Source organism: Bufo bufo, chromosome 4 (assembly GCF_905171765.1).
Source record: "Bufo bufo chromosome 4, aBufBuf1.1, whole genome shotgun sequence".
Taxonomy (NCBI): Eukaryota; Metazoa; Chordata; class Amphibia; order Anura; family Bufonidae; genus Bufo; species Bufo bufo.
The window spans coordinates 625,568,544-625,589,157 of NC_053392.1; the positions used below are offsets into that span (position 1 = coordinate 625,568,544).

Here is a 20,614-nt window from a genome sequence, read left to right on the forward strand (position 1 = left end):
CAATTTTCTGTTGCCTTCAATAGTGCCACTTTTAAGTAGTCCCATTTCTCCTGGACTCCATTGAAACTGTTCCAATCTGATAGGGACTCGTATACCACTAATCTAATTTTCGAAAACTCCGTTTTTCTAAAATCTAAAACTTTTGTTTTTGTGTGGTGTGACTCAGTCACTGTACTTATAGTAAACCATACTGACTGGTGATCACTAGAACCCAAGCTTTACCCTACAGTAATATCAGATACCAAATTCCCATTTGTGAATACTAAATCTAAAATGGCCTCCTTCCGGGTTGGCTCCTCAACTACTTGCTGTAGGGATAATCCCAGTAGGGAATTTAGAATATCTGTACTCCTGGCAGAACTAGCTATTTTGGTTTTCCAGTTTACATCAGGAAGATTGAAGTCTCCCATAATGATAACTTCCCCTTTCAATGTCATTTTAGCCATTTCCTCAACTAGTAGATCATCTAATTCTTTGACTTGGCTAGGTGGTCTATATATAACACCTACACGAGTTACCTTATGATTATCAAGCTGCTGCAAGGTAACCCAAACTGACTCTAAATTGTTCTCGCTAACTTGTATTAAATTAGATTTTATGCCATCTTTCACATACAGGGCCACCTCTCACCCTTTCTTGCCTTCTCTGTCTTTCCTATATAGAGAAAACCCTGGTATTGTTATATCCCAGTCATTACTCCCATTGAACCTTGTCTCAGTAACAGCCACTAAATCTATATTCTCAGATTCCATTATAGACTCAAGTTCTTTGATCTTATTCCCTAAACTGCGAGCATTTGTAGACAAGACTCTGAGCTTGTCATTTCTTAACCTCTGTGCTACTGGCATCTTCTGGCATTGTTCCGGGGGGCAGTCGGACTGCTGGATTATCACCCTTTCACCCCCCCCCCCCTTTCCTAGTTTAAGTGTTCCTTAGCAAATACTTTGAACTGTTCACTGAGGACATTCGTTCCCTTGAGAGAAAGATGCAAACCATCTTTCTTGTACAGTTCTTTTCCATTCCAACAAGAGCTAACATAAGACACAAAGCCAAACCCTTGGTTCAGACACCATTCACCAAGCAATACATTGAATTACTTAATACGCATCTTCCTGTCATGCTGAAGGTTATGCACAGGCAAAACTGCAGAGAATGATACAGTTGATGCAACCACACGTATATAATTTCCAAGTGTGTGAAAAGCTTCCTTCCCCTTTGAAACCGCATTGCAAGCCAGATCATTTGTCCCAAGATGGACAATAACATCCACCTCCCTTTCCTGCTTTGCTTGCCTAACAATATTAAGGATCCGTCGTCTATCCCTGCTAGCGGTAGCACGAGGGAGACATCTCACAAAACCATTTTCCTCAAACTTCTCACCTCTTATGATAGAATCGCCCACCAACAGCTGCTTACTATTAATCCTCACCTTCTCATTTTTGTCTTTGGCTGCAGTCTTGCATACTTTAGGCATGGGAGATGATTGTTCCTCACCCACTGTGCTTGAGCCATCCTCCATGTTGCTCTTGCACTCTGAAAGTGCTGCAAATGAATTATGGAGAGCCACAGACTGTGGGACATGTCTTCTATCCACAACTCTCAGTCTAGCAGAACCTGCAGTAACCCATCTTCCATTTCTAGGGGGCCTCTGTGGCAGTGGCATTGCAACGTTCCCAGCCAGAGTTTGTTTAAAGGTTAATTTACAAATCTCAGATTTTAAAAATGCAATTTTCTGCTGCATTATGGAGAGCTGTCTACAGATCAGACAGTATCCAAACCTCCGAAGAGTGGAACCTGAAATAAAAGCACAACAATTCCTGCACAGAACCAGGTCTGCCATTGTAAAGAGGGGAAAGATTTTAAACAAACAAATCTTACTTTTTTTTAGAGATTGTATCCACCTCCAGATTACCTCCTGAGTATCTCCTGAATATCTCCAATGCACTTATAAAAGCAGCACTTTGAAAATGCAGCAAGCTATAATTAGTCAAGTTAATACTATATGGCTATATATATATATATACTGTACACTCCCACAAAAGCTCCTCCCCCAACAACAAATTTAACACCTTAATCACCTATGCTCATTATACCTGAGGCCATGTTGAGAGCTGTAGTCTTACACTGTACAAACTTATATGGGAAGGGTAAGGGTGGGTTCACGTCACGTTTTTGCCATCTGTTTAATGTACACGTTGGATTAAAAAAAGGATACAAAAACTTAGCAAACCATGTTTTTGTATCCTGCCGAGTCTGGTAAAAAACGTATATGTTAACATACTGTACATGTTTTGTTTTTAGGACATCAGAGGCATCCGTTAACATATATATATTTTTTGCATATGTTAAATGGATGGCAAAGTTGTATTTATGTAGTGATCCAGGTTCTGGTGCTGTATTGATGTACTATGCTTAGATCCCGTGTTGCATTTAGAAGAAGAAGAAGAAGAAGAAGAAGAAGAAGAAAATCCCTTTATTGTCCCTCAGTAGGGAAATTTTGGCATAACAGCAGCAATCACATTCACAACAGGAGCAAAAATAAGAGTAATTAGGAATTAACACCTTCCCGACCTATGACGAGTATACTCGTCATGGCATTAAACTGTCACCATATCTGCAGACATGGTGACAGCGCTGAGACCCCGGCTGTTACACACAGCCAGGCACCTTAGGTCAATGCCGAGGGGGGTCCTGTGCCCCCCCCCGTATCGGCGATCGCTGCAAACCACAGGTCAATTCAGACCTGCGGTTTGCAGCGCTTTTTGCAGTTTCTGATCCCCGCGGTCCCTGACCGCAGGAATTAGAAACTTTAAAATGCCGAAAATAAAGATTTTTTCACCCCCCCTGCACCCCTGAATGATTTTATGCCGGCGGGTGGTGCAGGGGGAAGGGTTGCAGGCGGTGCAATCCCCCGCCCGCCTCCTCTTGAATATTCATTGGCGTCCAGTGGGTATACCAGAGTGTCAGCACATTGCTGACACTCTGGTATAAGCGTCTGACATCTGTGCTGTGATGCCAGCCGTTTAACCCTTTCCATACCACGGTCCGTACGGACCGCTGTATGGAAAAGGTTAACAGTCAGGGAGCTCCCTCCCTCTCCCATCGGGGGGCTGCTGCGCCTTTGCAGCCCCCAGACAGGATGGGGTCACAGAGGGAGGGAGCCCCCCTCCTTCCCCTTCCCCGTCTGCTCAGTTGTGGGGTCTCAGACTATGGAGACACTATAACATGATTTATTTTTTGTTTCAAAAATGATATTATTGTGTAAAACTTACATAAATAAAAAAAAAAGTATACATATTAGGTATCGCCGCGTCCGTATCGACCAGCTCTATAATAATATCACATGATCTTACCCCTCAGATGAACACCGTAAAAAATAAAAATTGTGCTAAAATAAACAATTTTTGGTCACCTTACATCACAAAAAGTGTAATAGCAAGCGATCAAAAAGTCACACGCACCCCAAAATAGCGCCAATCAAACCGTCATCTCATCCTGCAAAAAGCATACCCTAACCAAGATAATCGCCCCAAAACTGAAAAAACTATGGCTCTCAGACTATGGAGACACTAAAACATGATTTTTTTTGTTTCAAAAATGAAATCATTGTGTAAAACTTACATAAATAAAAAAAATTGTATACATATTAGGTATCGCCATGTCCGTGACAACCTGCTCTATAAAAATACCACATGATCTAACCTGTCAGATGAATGTTGTAAATAACAAAAAAAAAAACGGTGCCAAAAAAGCGATTTTTTGTTACCTTGCCTCACAAAAAGTGTAATATAGAGCAACCAAAAATCATATGTACCCTAAACTAGTACCAACAAAACTTCCACCCTATCCCGTAATTTCTAAAATGGGGTCACTTTTTTGGCGTTTCTACTCTAGGGGTGCATCAGGGGGGCTTCAAATGGGACATGGTGTCCAAAAAAGTCTAGCAAAATCTGCCTTCCAAAAACCGTATGCCATTCCTTTCCTTCTTCGCCCTGCCGTGTGCCCGTACAGCAGTTTATGACCACATATGGGGTGTTTCTGTAAACTACAGAATCAGGGCCATAAATACTGAGTTTTGTTTGGCTGTTAACTATGATTAGACCAGGTATTCACACTTAGGTTTTGTTTACATTTTTTGTTGATGTTTTTGAAGTCAAAACCAGGGTGCATGGAATAACAGAAGCGTAGTAGAGCCTGTCCTATTTACAGGACTTTCTCCCCATTTATGATCCACACCTGGTTTTGGTGTAAAAACATGTCAACAAAAAACCTGAACAAAGCCCCAGTGTGGAACCCAGCCATAGGTGTGCCTCTGCAGTTGAAAACCTGCTTTGTGGGGTCCACTGGGTTTGGGGCCCACTCAGATGTGTTTTAACCCCCCTTCCCCCGTGCTGAACCCCTAGCTTCGCATCTGGTAACATTGTTTCTGTTTAGGTTGTGCTTCTCCACTCCACCCCTCCCACTAGAAGGTTCTAGTTCTAGTAGAGACCCTAGTTGTCTGCAGATAGAGACCAGTACTGTACTTAGTAGGAGAGACTCTGCCAGACTACATGAGTGACCAGAAGAAGACGCTGAGATGGAGATACTGAGCCACAGACCCCAGGTTACCATCCTGTTGACCAGGGAGTCAGCCGGACGAATGGGCCACCAGAATTTGTCCAGGGTACCAGCCTTCTGAGAGAGAGGGAGAGCTAGCTCAGGCCTTTTCTCAGCATTAAACCCTTCTGCAGGGAGGAGACTGGAGAAGCCGCTCAGTGCACTGTCTGTATTGTTTTGCACTTTAGTTCCTCCAGTAAAAAAGCACACTGTTTTCTCTGCAGACCTTGACTTTTCCTAGAACTCATATGCTAACCTAACCAGATGATGGAGGCGATATAGTCTCTGTATGGGAAAAAGTTCCTTCTACACTGCACGACCCAATGTACGCAATAGAGGCCTCCGCACAGGAGAAATAATCTACAGGGAGCTGCTGTATCTAATCCTATCATGTGTTATACTGTCTGCTGAGCTGTGTATCTAATCCATCATCTGTGGTACTGCCTGCTGAGTGGTGTATCTAATCCTGAGATATGCGATACTGTCTGCTCAGCTGTGTATCTAACCCTATCATGTGTGAAACTGTCTGCTGAGCTGTGTATCTAATCCATCATGTGTGATACTGTCTGCTGAGCTGTGTATCTAATCATATGCTGTGTGATACTGTCTGCTGAGCTGTGTATCTAATCCTGATATGTGCGATACTGTCTGCTGAGCTGTGTATCTAATCCATCATGTGTGATACTGCCTGCTGAGCTGTGTATCTAATCCTGATATGTGCGATACTGTCTGCTGAGTCTTTGTATCTGACATTATCATGTGTGATACTGTCTGCTGAGCTGTGTATCTAATCCTGTCCTGTGTGATACTGTCTGCTGAGCTGTGTATCTAATCCTACCCTGTGTGATACTGTCTGCTGAGCTGTGTATCTAACCCTATCATGTGTGATACTGTCTGCTGAGCTGTGTATCTAATCCATCATGTGTGATACTGCCTGCTGAGCTGTGTATCTAATCCTGATATGTGCGATACTGTCTGCTGAGTCTTTGTATCTGACATTATCATGTGTGATACTGTCTGCTGAGCTGTGTATCTAACCCTATCATGTGTGATACTGTCTGCTGAGCTGTGTATCTAATCCTGTCCTGTGTGATACTGTCTGCTGAGCTGTGTATCTAATCCTACCCTGTGTGATACTGTCTGCTGAGCTGTGTATCTAACCCTATCATGTGTGATACTGTCTGCTGAGCTGTGTATCTAATCCATCATGTGTGATACTGCCTGCTGAGCTGTGTATCTAATCCTGATATGTGCGATATTGTCTGCTGAGTCTTTGTATCTGACATTATCATGTGTGATACTGTCTGCTGAGCTGTGTATCTAGACCTATCCTGTGAGATGCTGTATCTATGTGAGGAGTGAGTTGAACGGCACACCTCTGTGAGGAAGGTGGTGCTCAGTGGCATTGCAATTGAAGAGACGACCACGGCACTCTAGTTGCTGTTGCGTCAAATAATATTTAGCCACTGGCCAACGCTTGGGTCAACAATAGACCTTGATCACAGCCTTAGTCACGGTGCTTGTAGTATGCTGGATGGCACCATGACTAAGGCAGTGATCAAGGTCTATTGTTGACCGAAACGTTGGCCAGTGGCTAAATATTATTTTCTGTTTGGATGAAAAAGATAAAAATAAAAAATAAAATCCAAATTTTTTTTCTAATAATAATACAAATAAGCATTTGACGCAATAGCAACTAGAGTGCCGTGGTCTTCTCTTCAGATGCTGTATCTAAGCCTATCCTCTGAATGTGACCTTTCCTGGTTTTGCTCCCGGAGGTGATAAATCGGAACTTATCATTTCCATATGAGATTGCCGCATTTGTCGCGCTGTGGCCATCAGTCACCGGTTGGTATTTTACGCTTCCCTCGTCCTGCAGGATTTCAGCTGTAAATAAAATCCATGATCCTCTCCTCAGATCCCTGATGTGGACGCGAGTGAGGATGATGGATAAATACTCCTCAGAGTCGTCACTGTCACAGCCCCGTAAATATCACGTTTTCCATCAGGAGGTGCATTCATCTGAGGCTACGAGCATCAAGGGACCCTTCCAAATGTTAGCCGAGCGCTTCCCACCATCCACAATGATGTGTGTGATTGCCTTTACCTTTTATAAATTGTATAGTTATCATACTCTCTAATCCTTTAGTCACATCCAGAGCTGCAATCACAATTCTGCTCCCTTTCTGTGAGCCCAATCTGCAGCACCGTACACCTCGCTGCTGCCCCCTGTTGGATCTACAGGGAGTGCAGAATTATTAGGCAAGTTGTATTTTTGAGGATTCATTTTATTATTGAACAACAACCATGTTCTCAATGAACCCAAAAAACTCATTAATATCAAAGCTGAATATTTTTGGAAGTAGTTTTTAGTTTTTTTTTAGTTTTAGCTATTTTAGGGGGATATCTGTGTGTGCAGGTGACTATTACTGTGCATAATTATTAGGCAACTTAAAAAAAAACAAATATATACCCATTTCAATTATTTATTTTTACCAGTGAAACCAATATAACATCTCAACATTCACAAATATACATTTCTGACATTCAGAAACAAAACAAAAACAAATCAGTGACCAATATAGCCACCTTTCTTTGCAAGGACACTCAAAAGCCTGCCATCCATGGATTCTGTCAGTGTTTTGATCTGTTCACCATCAACATTGCGTGCAGCAGCAACCACAGCCTCCCAGACACTGTTCAGAGAGGTGTACTGTTTTCCCTCCTTGTAAATCTCACATTTGATGATGGACCACAGGTTCTCAATGGGGTTCAGATCAGGTGAACAAGGAGGCCATGTCATTAGATTTTCTTCTTTTATACCCTTTCTTGCCAGCCACGCTGTGGAGTACTTGGACGCGTGTGATGGAGCATTGTCCTGCATGAAAATCATGTTTTTCTTGAAGGATGCAGACTTCTTCCTGTACCACTGCTTGAAGAAGGTGTCTTCCAGAAACTGGGAGTTGAGCTTGACTCCATCCTCAACCCGAAAAGGCCCCACAAGCTCATCTTTGATGATACCAGCCCAAACCAGTACTCCACCTCCACCTTGCTGGCGTCTGAGTCGGACTGGAGCTCTCTGCCCTTTACCAATCCAGCCACGGGCCCATCCATCTGGCCCATCAAGACTCACTCTCATTTCATCAGTCCATAAAACCTTAGAAAAATCAGTCTTGAGATATTTCTTGGCCCAGTCTTGACGTTTCAGCTTGTGTGTCTTGTGCAGTGGTGGTCGTCTTTCAGCCTTTCTTACCTTGGCCATGTCTCTGAGTATTGCACACCTTGTGCTTTTGGGCACTCCAGTGATGTTGCAGCTCTGAAATATGGCCAAACTGGTGGCAAGTGGCATCTTGGCAGCTGCACGCTTGACTTTTCTCACTTCATGGGCAGTTATTTTGTGCCTTGGTTTTTCCACACGCTTCTTGCGACCCTGTTGACTATTTTGAATGAAACGCTTGATTGTTCGATGATCACGCTTCAGAAGCTTTGCAATTTTAAGAGTGCTGCATCCCTCTGCAAGATATCTCACTATTTTTGACTTTTCTGAGCCTGTCAAGTCCTTCTTTTGATCCATTTTGCCAAAGGAAAGGAAGTTGCCTAATAATTATGCACACCTAATATAGGGTGTTGATGTCATTAGACCACACCCCTTCTCATTACAGAGATGCACATCACCTAATATGCTTAATTGGTAGTAGGCTTTCGAGCCTATACAGCTTGGAGTAAGACAACATGCATAAAGAGGATGATGTGGTCAAAATACTCATTTGCCTAATAATTCTGCACTCCCTGTATGTTTCAGAAGAATCTAAAACTGCATCTCCCACAATGCGATGCGAGTTGGGATCTGGGAAGCAAATGGTTAGCTAGCAGTATAGTGAATGCAGCTCTGGATGTGACTGGATTTCCTTTATAAAAACTCATCAGACCCCCTGCCATCAGTCCCCAACACCCTTCGTTCCCCCCTTTGCGATCAGCCCAAGTGCATCAGTTCCCCCAGTGCCATCAGCTCTGTTCCCCCAGTGCCACCAGCCCCTCCATGCCATCCATTGCCATGTCCACCACTCCCCCAGTGCCATCAGATCCACCCCTCCATGTCCCCAATCCCCCAGTGCCATCAGATCCGCCCCTCCATGTCCCCACTCCCCCAGTGCCATCAGATCAGCCCCTCCATGTCCACCAGTGCCATCAGATCAGCCCCTCCATGTCCCCAATCCCCCAGTGCCATCAGATCAGCCCCTGCATGTCCCCAATCCCCCAGTGCCATCAGATCAGCCCCTCCATGTCCACCAGTGCCATCAGATCAGCCCCTCCATGTCCCCCAGTGCCATCAGATCAGCCCCTCCATGTCCCCCAGGGCCATCAGATCAGCCCCTCCATGTCCCCCAGGGCCATCAGATCAGCCCCTCCATGTCCCCCAGGGCCATCAGATCAGCCCCTCCATGTTCCCCAGTGCCATCAGATCAGCCCCCCCATGTCCCCCTGTCCCCCAGTGCCATCAGATCAGCCCCCCCATGTCCCCCTGTCCCCCAGTGCCATCAGATCAGCCCCTCCATGTCCCCCAGTGGCATCAGATCAGCCCCTCCATGTCCCCCAGTGCCATCAGATCAGCCCCTCCATGTCCCCAATCCCCCAGTGCCATCAGATCAGCCCTCCATGTCCCCCAGTGCCATCAGATCTGCCCCTCCATGTCCCCAATCCCCCAGTGCCATCAGATCAGCCCTCCATGTCCCCCAGTGCCATCAGATCTGCCCCTCCATGCCACCAATTGCCAGCTGTCCCCCTTCAGTTCCATGTCCCCAGCACCAGTGAAATAAAATACTTACCTTTCCTGTAGGGGCGCCGCTCCACAGCTCCTTCCTCTTCTTCTCCGCGCGCTGCACTATATCCTGACGTCACGCAGCGTCGGGTCATAGTGCGCACCTACGTACACTATGACCTGATGATGTGTCAGGATCCAGTGCAGCGCAGTACGGGCCGGCGGGTGACCACGGAGCGGTAAGTAATAGCAAGCGCTTCACTCCTGCTCCGTGGTCACATGACACAAACGAATCCTCGATGCAAAAAAAAATTTGTGTCGAATTACTCGATTCTATCGAGTAATCATTTCAGCTCTAGTCCAGACCATCATCATCTTTATTTCCATCAACATGTTAATCATTATCACAACCCCATAATCACCTTTACATCTGTCAGTATCATCATCCTCATCATCATCACCACCATCATTATCACCATCCTCACCATCCTCATCATCCTCACCATCCTCATCATCCTCATCATCCTCATCATCCTCATCATCCTCATCACCAGCAGTATTTCTATAACACATTATGGGAATGTTTCCTGCACAAATACCCAGCACTGGGCGTGCGGCAGCCACAGGTCCTGACTCCGACCGAGCTGCACACTTTAGGGCTCATGCACACGACCGTATGTATTTTGCTGTGCGCAAAAAAAAGGATCTGCAAAAAATACGGATGACGTCCGTGTGCATTATGTATTTTGCGGCACAGCTGGCGCCTAATAGAAGAGCACTATTCTTTTCCATAATGCGGACAATAATAGGACATGTTCTATTTTTTGGCTGAACGGAAATACGGAAACGGAATGCACATGGAGTAAGGCTATATGCACACGACCGTTGTGTGTTTTGCGGTCTGCAAATTGCGGATCCGCAGAACACGGATGACGTCCGTGTGCATTCCGCAATTTGCGGAACGGCACAGACTGCCTTTAATATAACTGCCTACTCTTGTCCGCAAAGTGCGGACAAGAATAAGACATGCTATATATTTTTTTGCGAACCACGGAACGGAGCCACGGATGCGGACAGCACACAGAGTGCGGTCTGCATCTTTCGCGGCCCCATTGAAGTGAATAGGTCCGCATCCAAGCCGCAAAAACCACGGCTCGGATTTCTTTAAGGGGCTTAGTATTGATGACCTGTCCTCAGGATAGATCCAAGAAGAATCTGCAGCGCTCCTTCAGTTCCAAAGTGTCTGTGTATTTAAAATAGTGCATCATAACAGAGCAACATTTCGACTCAACTGAGTCTTTTTCAAGCCTTGAGAAGATTTTTCTTGGATTTATCTCTGGGACCGTGAGCGAGGGTCTAACGCTGCCTGCACCAGTAGGTCCTTTTGAGACCTCCATCAGATTGAGTGGATACACCTATTTAGGAACATTTTCTGTCCTCAAGAAAGGTCATCAGTACCTGATCGGGGGGGGGGGGGAGTCCGACTCCTGGCACCTCCGCCCATTAGCCCAGGAGAACTTTTAGCTCGATCCGCATCCTCCAGGCACTAAGGTGGAGCAGAGACCCACCTTTAGTTCTCGTCAGCAACAGGCTGCTTTAGGGTCATTGGCTGCCATAGGTTGAGATCACGCAGGGAAGTCAGGCAGAGGAATGACGTCACTGCGCCCGGCCAAGGACCGCAGCGTGGAGACAGAGGACCCCTGGTGCAGCTGTTCATCATGGAAATGGGGTTAGGGGAGTTTTTTGTTGGTGCCAAGGAGGCAAAAGAGCCAAATTATTAAAGGCAGGGGCAAAAAGAGGGAGGTTACTATGCAGGAAAATACTAATCTATGGGGGCACAAAAGGGCATTAATACTGTATGGGGGCACAAAAGGGCATTAATACTGTATGTGGGCACAAAAGGACATTACTGCTGTATGTGGGCACAAAGGGGCATAACTATTTTATGTGGACACAAATGGAAACATTACTTGTCACGAATAATAGGGAGGCGAGGGACACCAGAATAACAACAGAAGGGGAAAGACAAAGAACTTGTCACGGCGGACAGGATACAAGATACACAGAATGTCAACAAACAAGTGTCTAGGCAAGAAGCTGGGGATAAAGGTCACCTCCTGACAAATCCCTACCAGCTCTCCCTAGACTATTATGCCTACGTTCAGACCCTGAAGGTGGGAATAAATGTGTCCCCGTGCCTAGGCTGAAGATTCCCTAAAATCCCTAAGATGGTGAAAGGGGGAAAGAGGCAGCCTGCTCCCTCAGGACCTGGAGGGGGCAGGCGTCTCTCTAACAGCCTAGACAGACAACCACAAGGAAACAAAACCAACTTATCTTTTACTGAGCAGGAACAGCAAATCCTTCCTTCCTCTGAACCAGACAGAAGCTATAACCCGCACAGGACACTGGGAGTGGGGGTAATTTAAACTCAAACCAACGACCCCACCCAGTGCACCTGAAGGGAGGCGGATACAGCTCAACTCCAAAACAAAAGGCTACACATGTGCTGCTAACCTGGCAGACCTCCGCACATAACCTGAGCAGTGCATGACAGAACTAGGCCTCAAGGCTAGGGAGAGGGGAACGGACACCTCCTAGGAAACCCCCAAACCTGGCCCTAACTCCTGTCAGTGTGTAAGGACCCTGAAGGTGGGAGAATACATACGCCGAAACCTAAACCCTAGGAGCCCTGAAATGCCCTAAGATAGTGACAGGGAATGAGACAACTAGTTCCTTCCCAGGTGAATGAACCACCGTCTCCCTGAGACCTAGTAACAAGCACAAGGGAAAAACCAAATACAAAGAGCAGTACAGCTTATCTTATAGAAAATGGATGAGCAGGAACACAGGAAAGGTCCACGCACCAACTCTTCCAAATCCAAACAGAGAATATCAACCGCATGGATTGAAGTGTGAGACCAAACTAAATAGGGAAGCAGTGATGACCAAAAGCTGCACCTGACAAGAGGTGTGGTCATTACCAAACAACGACACTGAGAATCAAGAGACTGTCAGTTAACCACACGTGCAGCCAGCCTCCTAGATCTTCTAACCTCTGACACGGGAGGTACCGTGACATTACTGTTGTATGGGGGCACAATAAGGGACCTTACTATGGTATTGGGGGACATTGAGGGAGGCACTGCCACGTGGGACACACACAAGGGGAATTATTAGATTACAGAGCACTATGTATGGCGGGTATAGCGGTAGGGAGGGTAATGGAGAACAAGGAGCTAAGGATGATTGCCTGTCTGTGCCAGGTGTAGAAGAAAAGCTAAAGCGAATGACTCCAAAGAGAGAGGATGTCACCTGAAAGTCACTGAATATACCTGTTCTGGAGCCACATATACTCCGTAGGGCTGATGGAGAACCAGTATTTTCCACTATACAGTCACTCTATGGTGGTAATTTTTGTCTTCGTGCAGAGTTTCCAGTATCAGTACTGGTATTCAGTCATTATGTGCTGGTTATTTGTGGTTATAATCTGGTGGTATTATCTGGCACTTATATAGCGGTATTATTGGTAATTATGGCCTTGGTGTACTGGTTTTCTCTTTAGAAAGTAGGGCTGGGTTCACAGCCACATTCATGATTTCTATTGTTCTGTGGCGCTGGACTCAGCACATAACTGACCAGGCTCCGGTAAATCTAATGGGGTCTGTTCGGGACGCTGCTTTTTCACCGGACAAAGCCCAGCTTGCAGTACTTTTTGGTCTAGGCTCTCTGTCAGAATCTGCGATGAAGGCCCCGAATGGAGACCCCAACAAAGATGTGAACAAGCCATTATTTGTATAGCGGTGTTATGTGTTCACTGTAGAAAACCGTCCTATATACAAACATATAGATAAATACATTTTGGAGGTGGTGGGGGATGATAAAACTCTGGTTATGCCCCTGCTTCAAAAGAAAAGACAATCAATATTTCAAAAAGTTTAGTAACATGAAAATGGGAACTTCTAGTATTATATTTAGCTTTATAAATTACTTTAAATTCTCAGAGTCTGAAACGAGGGAGGAGATACCAACAATGCAGAAGTACCTACCTTTATGTGCCCAGGGCAGATACCAGGGACAGGAAACGTTCACATATGTCCCAGGAACTCCATCAGGCCAACAGGCATAATCATCAAATGTGCGGTTACAAAACCTTCCTGCAGGAGAAAAGGAGAACTGTCAACCAAAAGAGCTTGAAAAATATCACAAGGTAAAGTGACCCCCCCCCATCCCCAACAGGAACAGAGAAAAATCACTGATCTATTATATTACAGTACTTATTTCTCTAAATAGGAGCAGTATTATAGTAGTTATATTCTTGTACATAGGAGCAGTATTATAGTAGTTATATTCTTGTACATCGGAGCAGTATTATAGTAGTTATATTCTTGTACATAGGAGCAGTATTATAGTAGTTATATTCCTGTACATAGGAGCAGTATTATAGTAGTTATATTCTTGCACATAGGAGGCAGTATTATATTAGTTATATTCTTGCACATAGGAGGCAGTATTATAGTAGATATATTCTTGTACATAGGAGCAGTATTATAGTAGTTATATTCTTGTACATAGGAGCAGTATTATAGTAGTTATATTCTTGTACATAGGAGCAGTATTATAGTAGTTATATTCTTGTACATAGGAGGCAGTATTATAGTAGTTATATTCTTGTACATAAGAGGCAGTATTATAGTAGTTATATTCTTGTACATAGGAGGCAGTATTATAGTAGTTATATTCTTGTACATAGGAGCAGTATTATAGTAGTTATATTCTTGTACATAGGAGGCAGTATTATGGTAGTTATATTCTTGTACATAGGAGGCAGTATTATAGTAGTTGTGGTCATGGCTACGGCCAAGAGGTATCCGAAGAACCCTAGGGAGAGAAACTGCAGGAACAACCTAACCCAGCTAGGCGTGTGTTAGCTGACCTGACTAAATGGCTTGTTGTGTGCCCTAAGCCATGATCGTGGGTAGGCCTATAAGTGGGCAAAAACCAAGCCAAGTAGGGTAGAAAAGGAACTCGAATGGCATGTGCAAACTAATCCCCAAGCCAACTGCAAGGCATTCGGGATCTAGAGCGAAAATACGGGGTGTATGAGGCAAGGCCAGAAGGAGACCTACAACCCATCTTGTGGATGACAAGACCAGAGACATGATGCTCAATACTGCGGATACTGCCCCAAAGCGGAATGGAGGACCGGGAATACGTTGTGAAATGGATCATGAAAACCAACTGAACCTTGTAAAGTTTTGGTTCTAGTGCGAGTACTGGCAATGCCCTAGCCTCAGGAGATTGTGGGACCGAAACCTAACTGCCTAGACTATGCAGGAATGAGGGCCAAAAAGAACCATGTAGATAGGAAGAGAATCCTTGAATAGTTCCCCAGACAACAGCTATCTGCTAGCCGTGGTCCGCGCGTTGTTCTACTGTGTGCCCCAGAGAATTGTTTTAACGCTTGAGACGTGAAGACCGACCTATTATCAGAATCTTCTACCATGAGGAAACGCTGGACCTTGTCCAAAAGCCGATTCAACGTGGTTGTAGGGAGCCTGAGGTTAGTGCGGAAAGAAGCTACGAAGCCATAATATACAAGATTCTGACTATACCCTCCCATGAGTGAGGGAATGCAATGCAATGAAGCTACCGCAGAAAATGAATTCCTGGTTGTGGTAAAAAGGCAAAGACTTTGCGCGGGGACCTGGTTGACAAGATATGATCGACTATGATCAGAGACTGAAATGCTAGAGGGAATTGCCCTACTTGTTCCTCCTCTGGCAGGACCTGAACGAAAGCATGGACAATTAAAGCAAGACAAAATATCTGCGTAAGGCCTCATGCACACGACCGTTGTTGTGTTCCGTTCCGCAAAATGGGGTTCCGTTGTTCCGTGATCCGTTTCCGTTTTTGTTTCCGTGTGTTTTCCTTTATTTTTGGAGGAAAAAAAACGGACGCCCGGGCGAGGATGACAATCTTGTGTGCCTCCGTGTTTTTTAGCGGTCCCATTGACTTGAATGGGTCCGCGAACCGTTTTCCGCGAAAATAATAGGACAGGTTATATTTTTTTGACGGACTGGAACCATGGGTCACAGACGCGGATAGCAAACGGTGCATTAGCCGAGTTTTCAACGGACCCATTGATAGTCAATGGGTCCGCAGAAAATCATGAAAAACGGAACAACGGACACGGAATAAAACGTTCGTGTGCATGAGGCCTAAGACATGACAATGATGCTGTAGAGCGAACCGGACCAGTTTGCGGTCAAAACATAAAGTGAGCGATCAACATGGATTATTAGGAAATTAGGGAAGCAGGTATGTATGTGATACATAGGGGTCAAATCAGCCCAGATGCACAGATGGACAACCAACCAGGCAATCAGCCCAGTAGGACTGAAAACAGTCATCGGGCCCCCGAAGCCATGGGGCCGAAGCCATCAACGGGCCCCCGAAGCCATGGGGCCGAAGCCGTCAACGGGCCCCCAAAGCCATGGGGCCGAAGCCGTCAATGGGCCCCCAAAGCCATGGGGCCAAAGCTGTCATCGGGCCCCCGAAGCCATGGGGCCAAAGCTGTCATCGGGCCCCCAAATCCATGGGGCCAAAGCTGTCTTCGGGCCCCCAAAGCCATGGGGCCGAGTTTTTTTAATTTATTTTATTTAAATCAAGAATTATAACTATAATAAGTGACCTGAATAAGGTGCGGGTGAAATTAAACCATGAGCCTGACCGATGTAGCAGGCGATACCCAAGATAAACTACGTGGCCTGAATAACATGCAAGGCAAAATATTGTTAGGAACGAGACCTGACCGATGTGGAAGGTGACCCCCAACATGAGTTCAACTGCATGACCTGAAAAGACGAAGGGAAATGTGACAGAAAATGGAGATAATAACGGACATTAACTAAAATGCAACCTAAATAACATAAGCTGCAAGCAGGTAAAGATGTGAGTCATTCAAAACCAAAAGCATAGCTGCACAGGTGGACAGACAACCATTGGTCGGACCCCTGAAGCCATGGGGCCGAAGCAACCACCAGGGGCCCATGGGGCCGGGCAGCCGCCGGGATGCGAACCTTAAGAATTAAGGACGGCTGGGGAAAAGATTGGGGCTTAACCCGACGGGTTTAGTACTCAACCGGGACTCGATAACCTAGAAAGACAAGGACATGGGGTAAAGCTTCTTACTGAAATGAGGCTGAAAGGAACCGCAAGTATTAATCTGTAAAATATAAATGAACAAAAGAAAACTGCTGAAAGGTGCGCCATGGAAAATAGTATCAGATGGCCGTATGACCTACCAATATCAATGACAATTGTGAAATCCTCTAAGCCAAGAGCCACTCCAGCGAGCCTCTTATGGCGGGAGCCATGCGTGCGAGTCCTTTATGGCGGGAGCCGTGCGAGCCTCTTATGGCGGGAGCCATGCGTGCGAGCCTCTTATGGCGGGAGCCATGCGTGCGAGAGCCTCTTATGGCGGAACAAGTATCAGATGACCGTGCGAACTACGAATGACGATGCCAGTCGTGAGGTCCTATAAGCGAACAGCCACTCGTGCGAGCCTCTTATGGCAGGAGCCACTCGTGCGAGCCTCTTAGGATTTTTTTTTTTTTTTTTAAATAAACCACTTATGCAGCACCAGAATGCCTTGAGGACTCGCATAACCATGACCCCCTCCAACAGCAAACCTGGGACACTAACCAGCCTACAACCATGTCGTACCCCTAACAAACAAAACATGAAAAACTGTCATGGGGCCCCCGGAGCCATGAGGCCGGATCAGTCATAGGGCCCCCGAAGCCAGAGGGATGACGTTGCAGTGACGGTAAGTAATTAAAACGTAAGCCGGACCTGATGGGATATGCAGCGACTTGAATGATTGGATTGGCTAGAAGGTGGCCTAAGAAAGATGACTGCCAACAGGCGTTGAAAATATAGACATTAGTAATCCGAAGCACGTGCAAACATAAAATACTAACCACCGCGAACCATAAAACATAAACATGAAATTGAAACAGAGATGGGAGAAAAACAAGAGCCTGAGGCATTGCAAGTTCGCTAAGAGAAGTCTCTTATCGTGACAAACAAATGAACAGCTTGTGAAAACATAGCAGGAAACTTACTCCTATTGGCCCACTGACCTCCGCTGAGGAGCTGTTTGGTGAACTGGGGCAGGAGACCAGTCTGAGTGAATACGAACCAAAAGTAAAAGGAGACCAGTCTGAGTGAATACGAACCAGAAGTAAAAAGAGACCAGTCTGAGTGATTGTGAACCAGGATTAACAGAAAGTAGGCCTATGGAATGTAACAGATCACCGAGGAAGGGAACGTAAGCCTGAAAAGAACGCAGTTATGTTTGTCGGGAGAGAGGTACCAGAGCGGTGGGTGCAGACTGCCCCCGGTGAGATTATTGAGTAAAACCATGACGTAGCCATGAAAAGGAGAATGCAGCTTTGAGTGGGAGCAGAGTACAACACATGATGTAACAACAAATGGGTGAATGCAGCTTGGATGTGAGTGGTACCTAAAAAACATGGTATGGGCGCAGCTCTGAGTATGGGTAGCGCATGAAAAGCAATCTGAAAGTGAACAGAGTATTGACGTGATGCGAAAGCAGACACGTGAACGCAGCTCTAGTAGTGAATGGAGTATAGGACAAGATGTAAAAGCAGACATACAGACGCAGCTTTGGATATGAACGGAATATTAACTTGATGTGACAGCAGACATGGAAAGCAGCTTTGGTGAGTGGTGTATACGACCTGGTGTACCAGTAGAAGTGTGAACACAACTCTGGGTATAAGCAGAGCATGACATTTGGTATAACAGCAGCTCTGGTTGTGAACGGAGCATAACATAGACGTAACAGCGACGTGAATGCAATTCTTGAAATGGGCCTGGAAGGAACCTGTAGTAGCATAGGACGTGTGAACGCAGCTCTGGGTGCGAGTAGAGCAAACATGATGTACCGATAGATGTATGAATGCAACTCTGGTCGAGGGTGGAGTGCAAAAAATGATTTGACAGCGTAGTGTGAATGCACCTCCGGGTGTGGCCGAGAATGAAATTGGAAGAATAGCAGCTCTAAGGCCTCTTTCACACGGGCGTTGCGGGAAAAGGTGCAGGTGCGTTGCGGGAACATGCTCGATTGTAATGCGTTTTGCACGCGCGTGAGAAAAATCGGCATGCTTGGTACCCAAACCCAAACTTCTTCACAGAAGTTCGGGCTTGGGATTTGTGTTCTGTAGATTGTATTATTTTATATATTTGATATAATTGCATCCATAACAACCTGCTCTATAAAAATAGCGCATGATCTACCCCGTCAGATGAATGTTGTTAAAAATAAAAAATAAAAACTGTGCCTAAAATCCATTTTTTGGTTAACTTGCCTCACAAAAAACATAATATAGAGCAATTAAAAATCATATGTACCCCAAAATAGTACCAATAAAACTGGCACCTTAACCCGTAGTTTCCAAAATGTGGTAACTTTTTGAGTTTCTACTGTAGGGGTGCATCTGGGGGGCATCAAATGGGACATGGCATCTAAAAACCATTTTAGCTAAATCTGCCTTCCAAAAACCATGTGGCGCTCCTTTCATACTGCGCCCTGCCGTGTGGACATACAGCAGTTTACAACCACATATGGGGTGTTTCTGTAAACCGCAGAATCAGGGTAATTAATATTGAGTTTTGTTTGGCTGTTAGTGTTAACCCTTGCTTTGCTACTGGAAAAAATTAATTAAAATTTAAAATCTGCCAAAAAAGTGAAATTCTGAAATTTCATCTCCATTTTCCATTAATTCTTGTGGAACACCTAAAGGGTTAACAAAGTTTGTAAAATCAGTTTTGAATACCTTGAGGGGTGTAGTTTCTAGAATGGGGTCATTTTGGGTGGTTTCTATTATGTAAGCCTCACAAAGTGACTTCAGACCTGAACTGGTCCTTAAAAAATGGGTTTTGGAAATTTTCAGAAAAATTATAAAATTTGCTTCCAAACTTCTAAGCCTTCTAACGTCCCCAAAAATAAAATGTCATTTTCAAAATGATCCAAACATGAAGTGGACATATGGGAAATGTAAAGCAATAACTATTATATGAGGTATCACTATCTATTATAAAAGTAGAGAAATTGAAATTTGAAAATTTGTGAATTTTTAAAAATTTTTTGGTAATTTCCCCCCCCCCCCCACAAATAAAGGTGAAATATATTGACTCAAATTTATGACTATCGTGAAGTACAATGTGTTACGAGAAAACAATCTCAGAATGGCCTGGATAAGTAAAAGTGTTCCAAAGCTATTACCACATAAAGTGACACATGTCAGATTAGCAAAAAATGGCCTGGACAGAAGAGCAAAAACTGGCCCGGGGTAGAAGGGGTTAACCTCAGGACTACAGTATGTATGTGAAGCACATGCACTGAGGTCCAGGTATCCATTATCTGCTGGTAGTGGATATATCAGGGGTCAGGGCTTATGTCATCCCATAAAATAACTTCAGGGATTACACTGTCCCAATGCACAGGATACACGTGAGGAGAACTGTTATACACTGCAATATGAGGCTATTATGTATCAACCTTTGCGATTTCCAGGTAATATTACAAAGTGCAGCGAGGAATCCAGAGAAGTGGTGACCTCTGACAGGACACCAGTCAATGTCTATAATAAATCAGATGTGAGTGTAATATGTATGTGAACCCTGCAGGAAAACGCTAAGCAACTAAAAACAGCCACTGCTCCTATTGTCTTCAGAAACTTCCAGGTAACACATCACAAACATGGGGCATCAGACTTCACGTCCCGGCCACACTTGGTTTTTTGGTATATATAATTCTAGCCAAGCAGGGTGCACTTGGGGAAGTGCGTGGCCGCTCCATTCATTTCTATGGGAGTTCCGGAGATAGCCGAGTACAGCTCTCAAAGAAATTAATGAAGCATCCGTACGCATGTGCGCCGGTCCGTTCAGGTCATTTTAGGGGAGCTGAAAGGGGCCTTCAGGGGCTACAGGGCCCCTGTTTTCTAGATTGGTGGGGGTCCCAGTGGTAGGACCCCCACCGATTTTAAAGTTATTTCGTATGCTGTGGATAGGGGATAATTGTACCAACCGGAATACCCCTTTGATCGGTATGCAGTGAGCTTCCTGTGAAGGTGGCTGTATTATCTGTATGTAGTGAGCTCCCTCTAGTGGTGGCTGTATAATCTATATGCAATGAGCTCACTCTAGTGGTGGCTGTATAATCTGTAATGC

General features: G+C 45.1%; 1 protein-coding gene across 1 annotated transcript in view; it reads right to left on the reverse strand.

Annotated features, from left to right (window-relative positions):
• The window catches only part of GLP1R (glucagon like peptide 1 receptor), a 214,824-nt gene that overhangs the window by 144,540 nt on the left and 49,670 nt on the right, over positions 1-20,614 (reverse strand). The window contains exon 2 of the mRNA XM_040430274.1: positions 13,402-13,509. Coding sequence (XP_040286208.1) covers positions 13,402-13,509 — 108 coding nt within the window. The remainder of the gene's footprint in view (positions 1-13,401; positions 13,510-20,614) is intronic.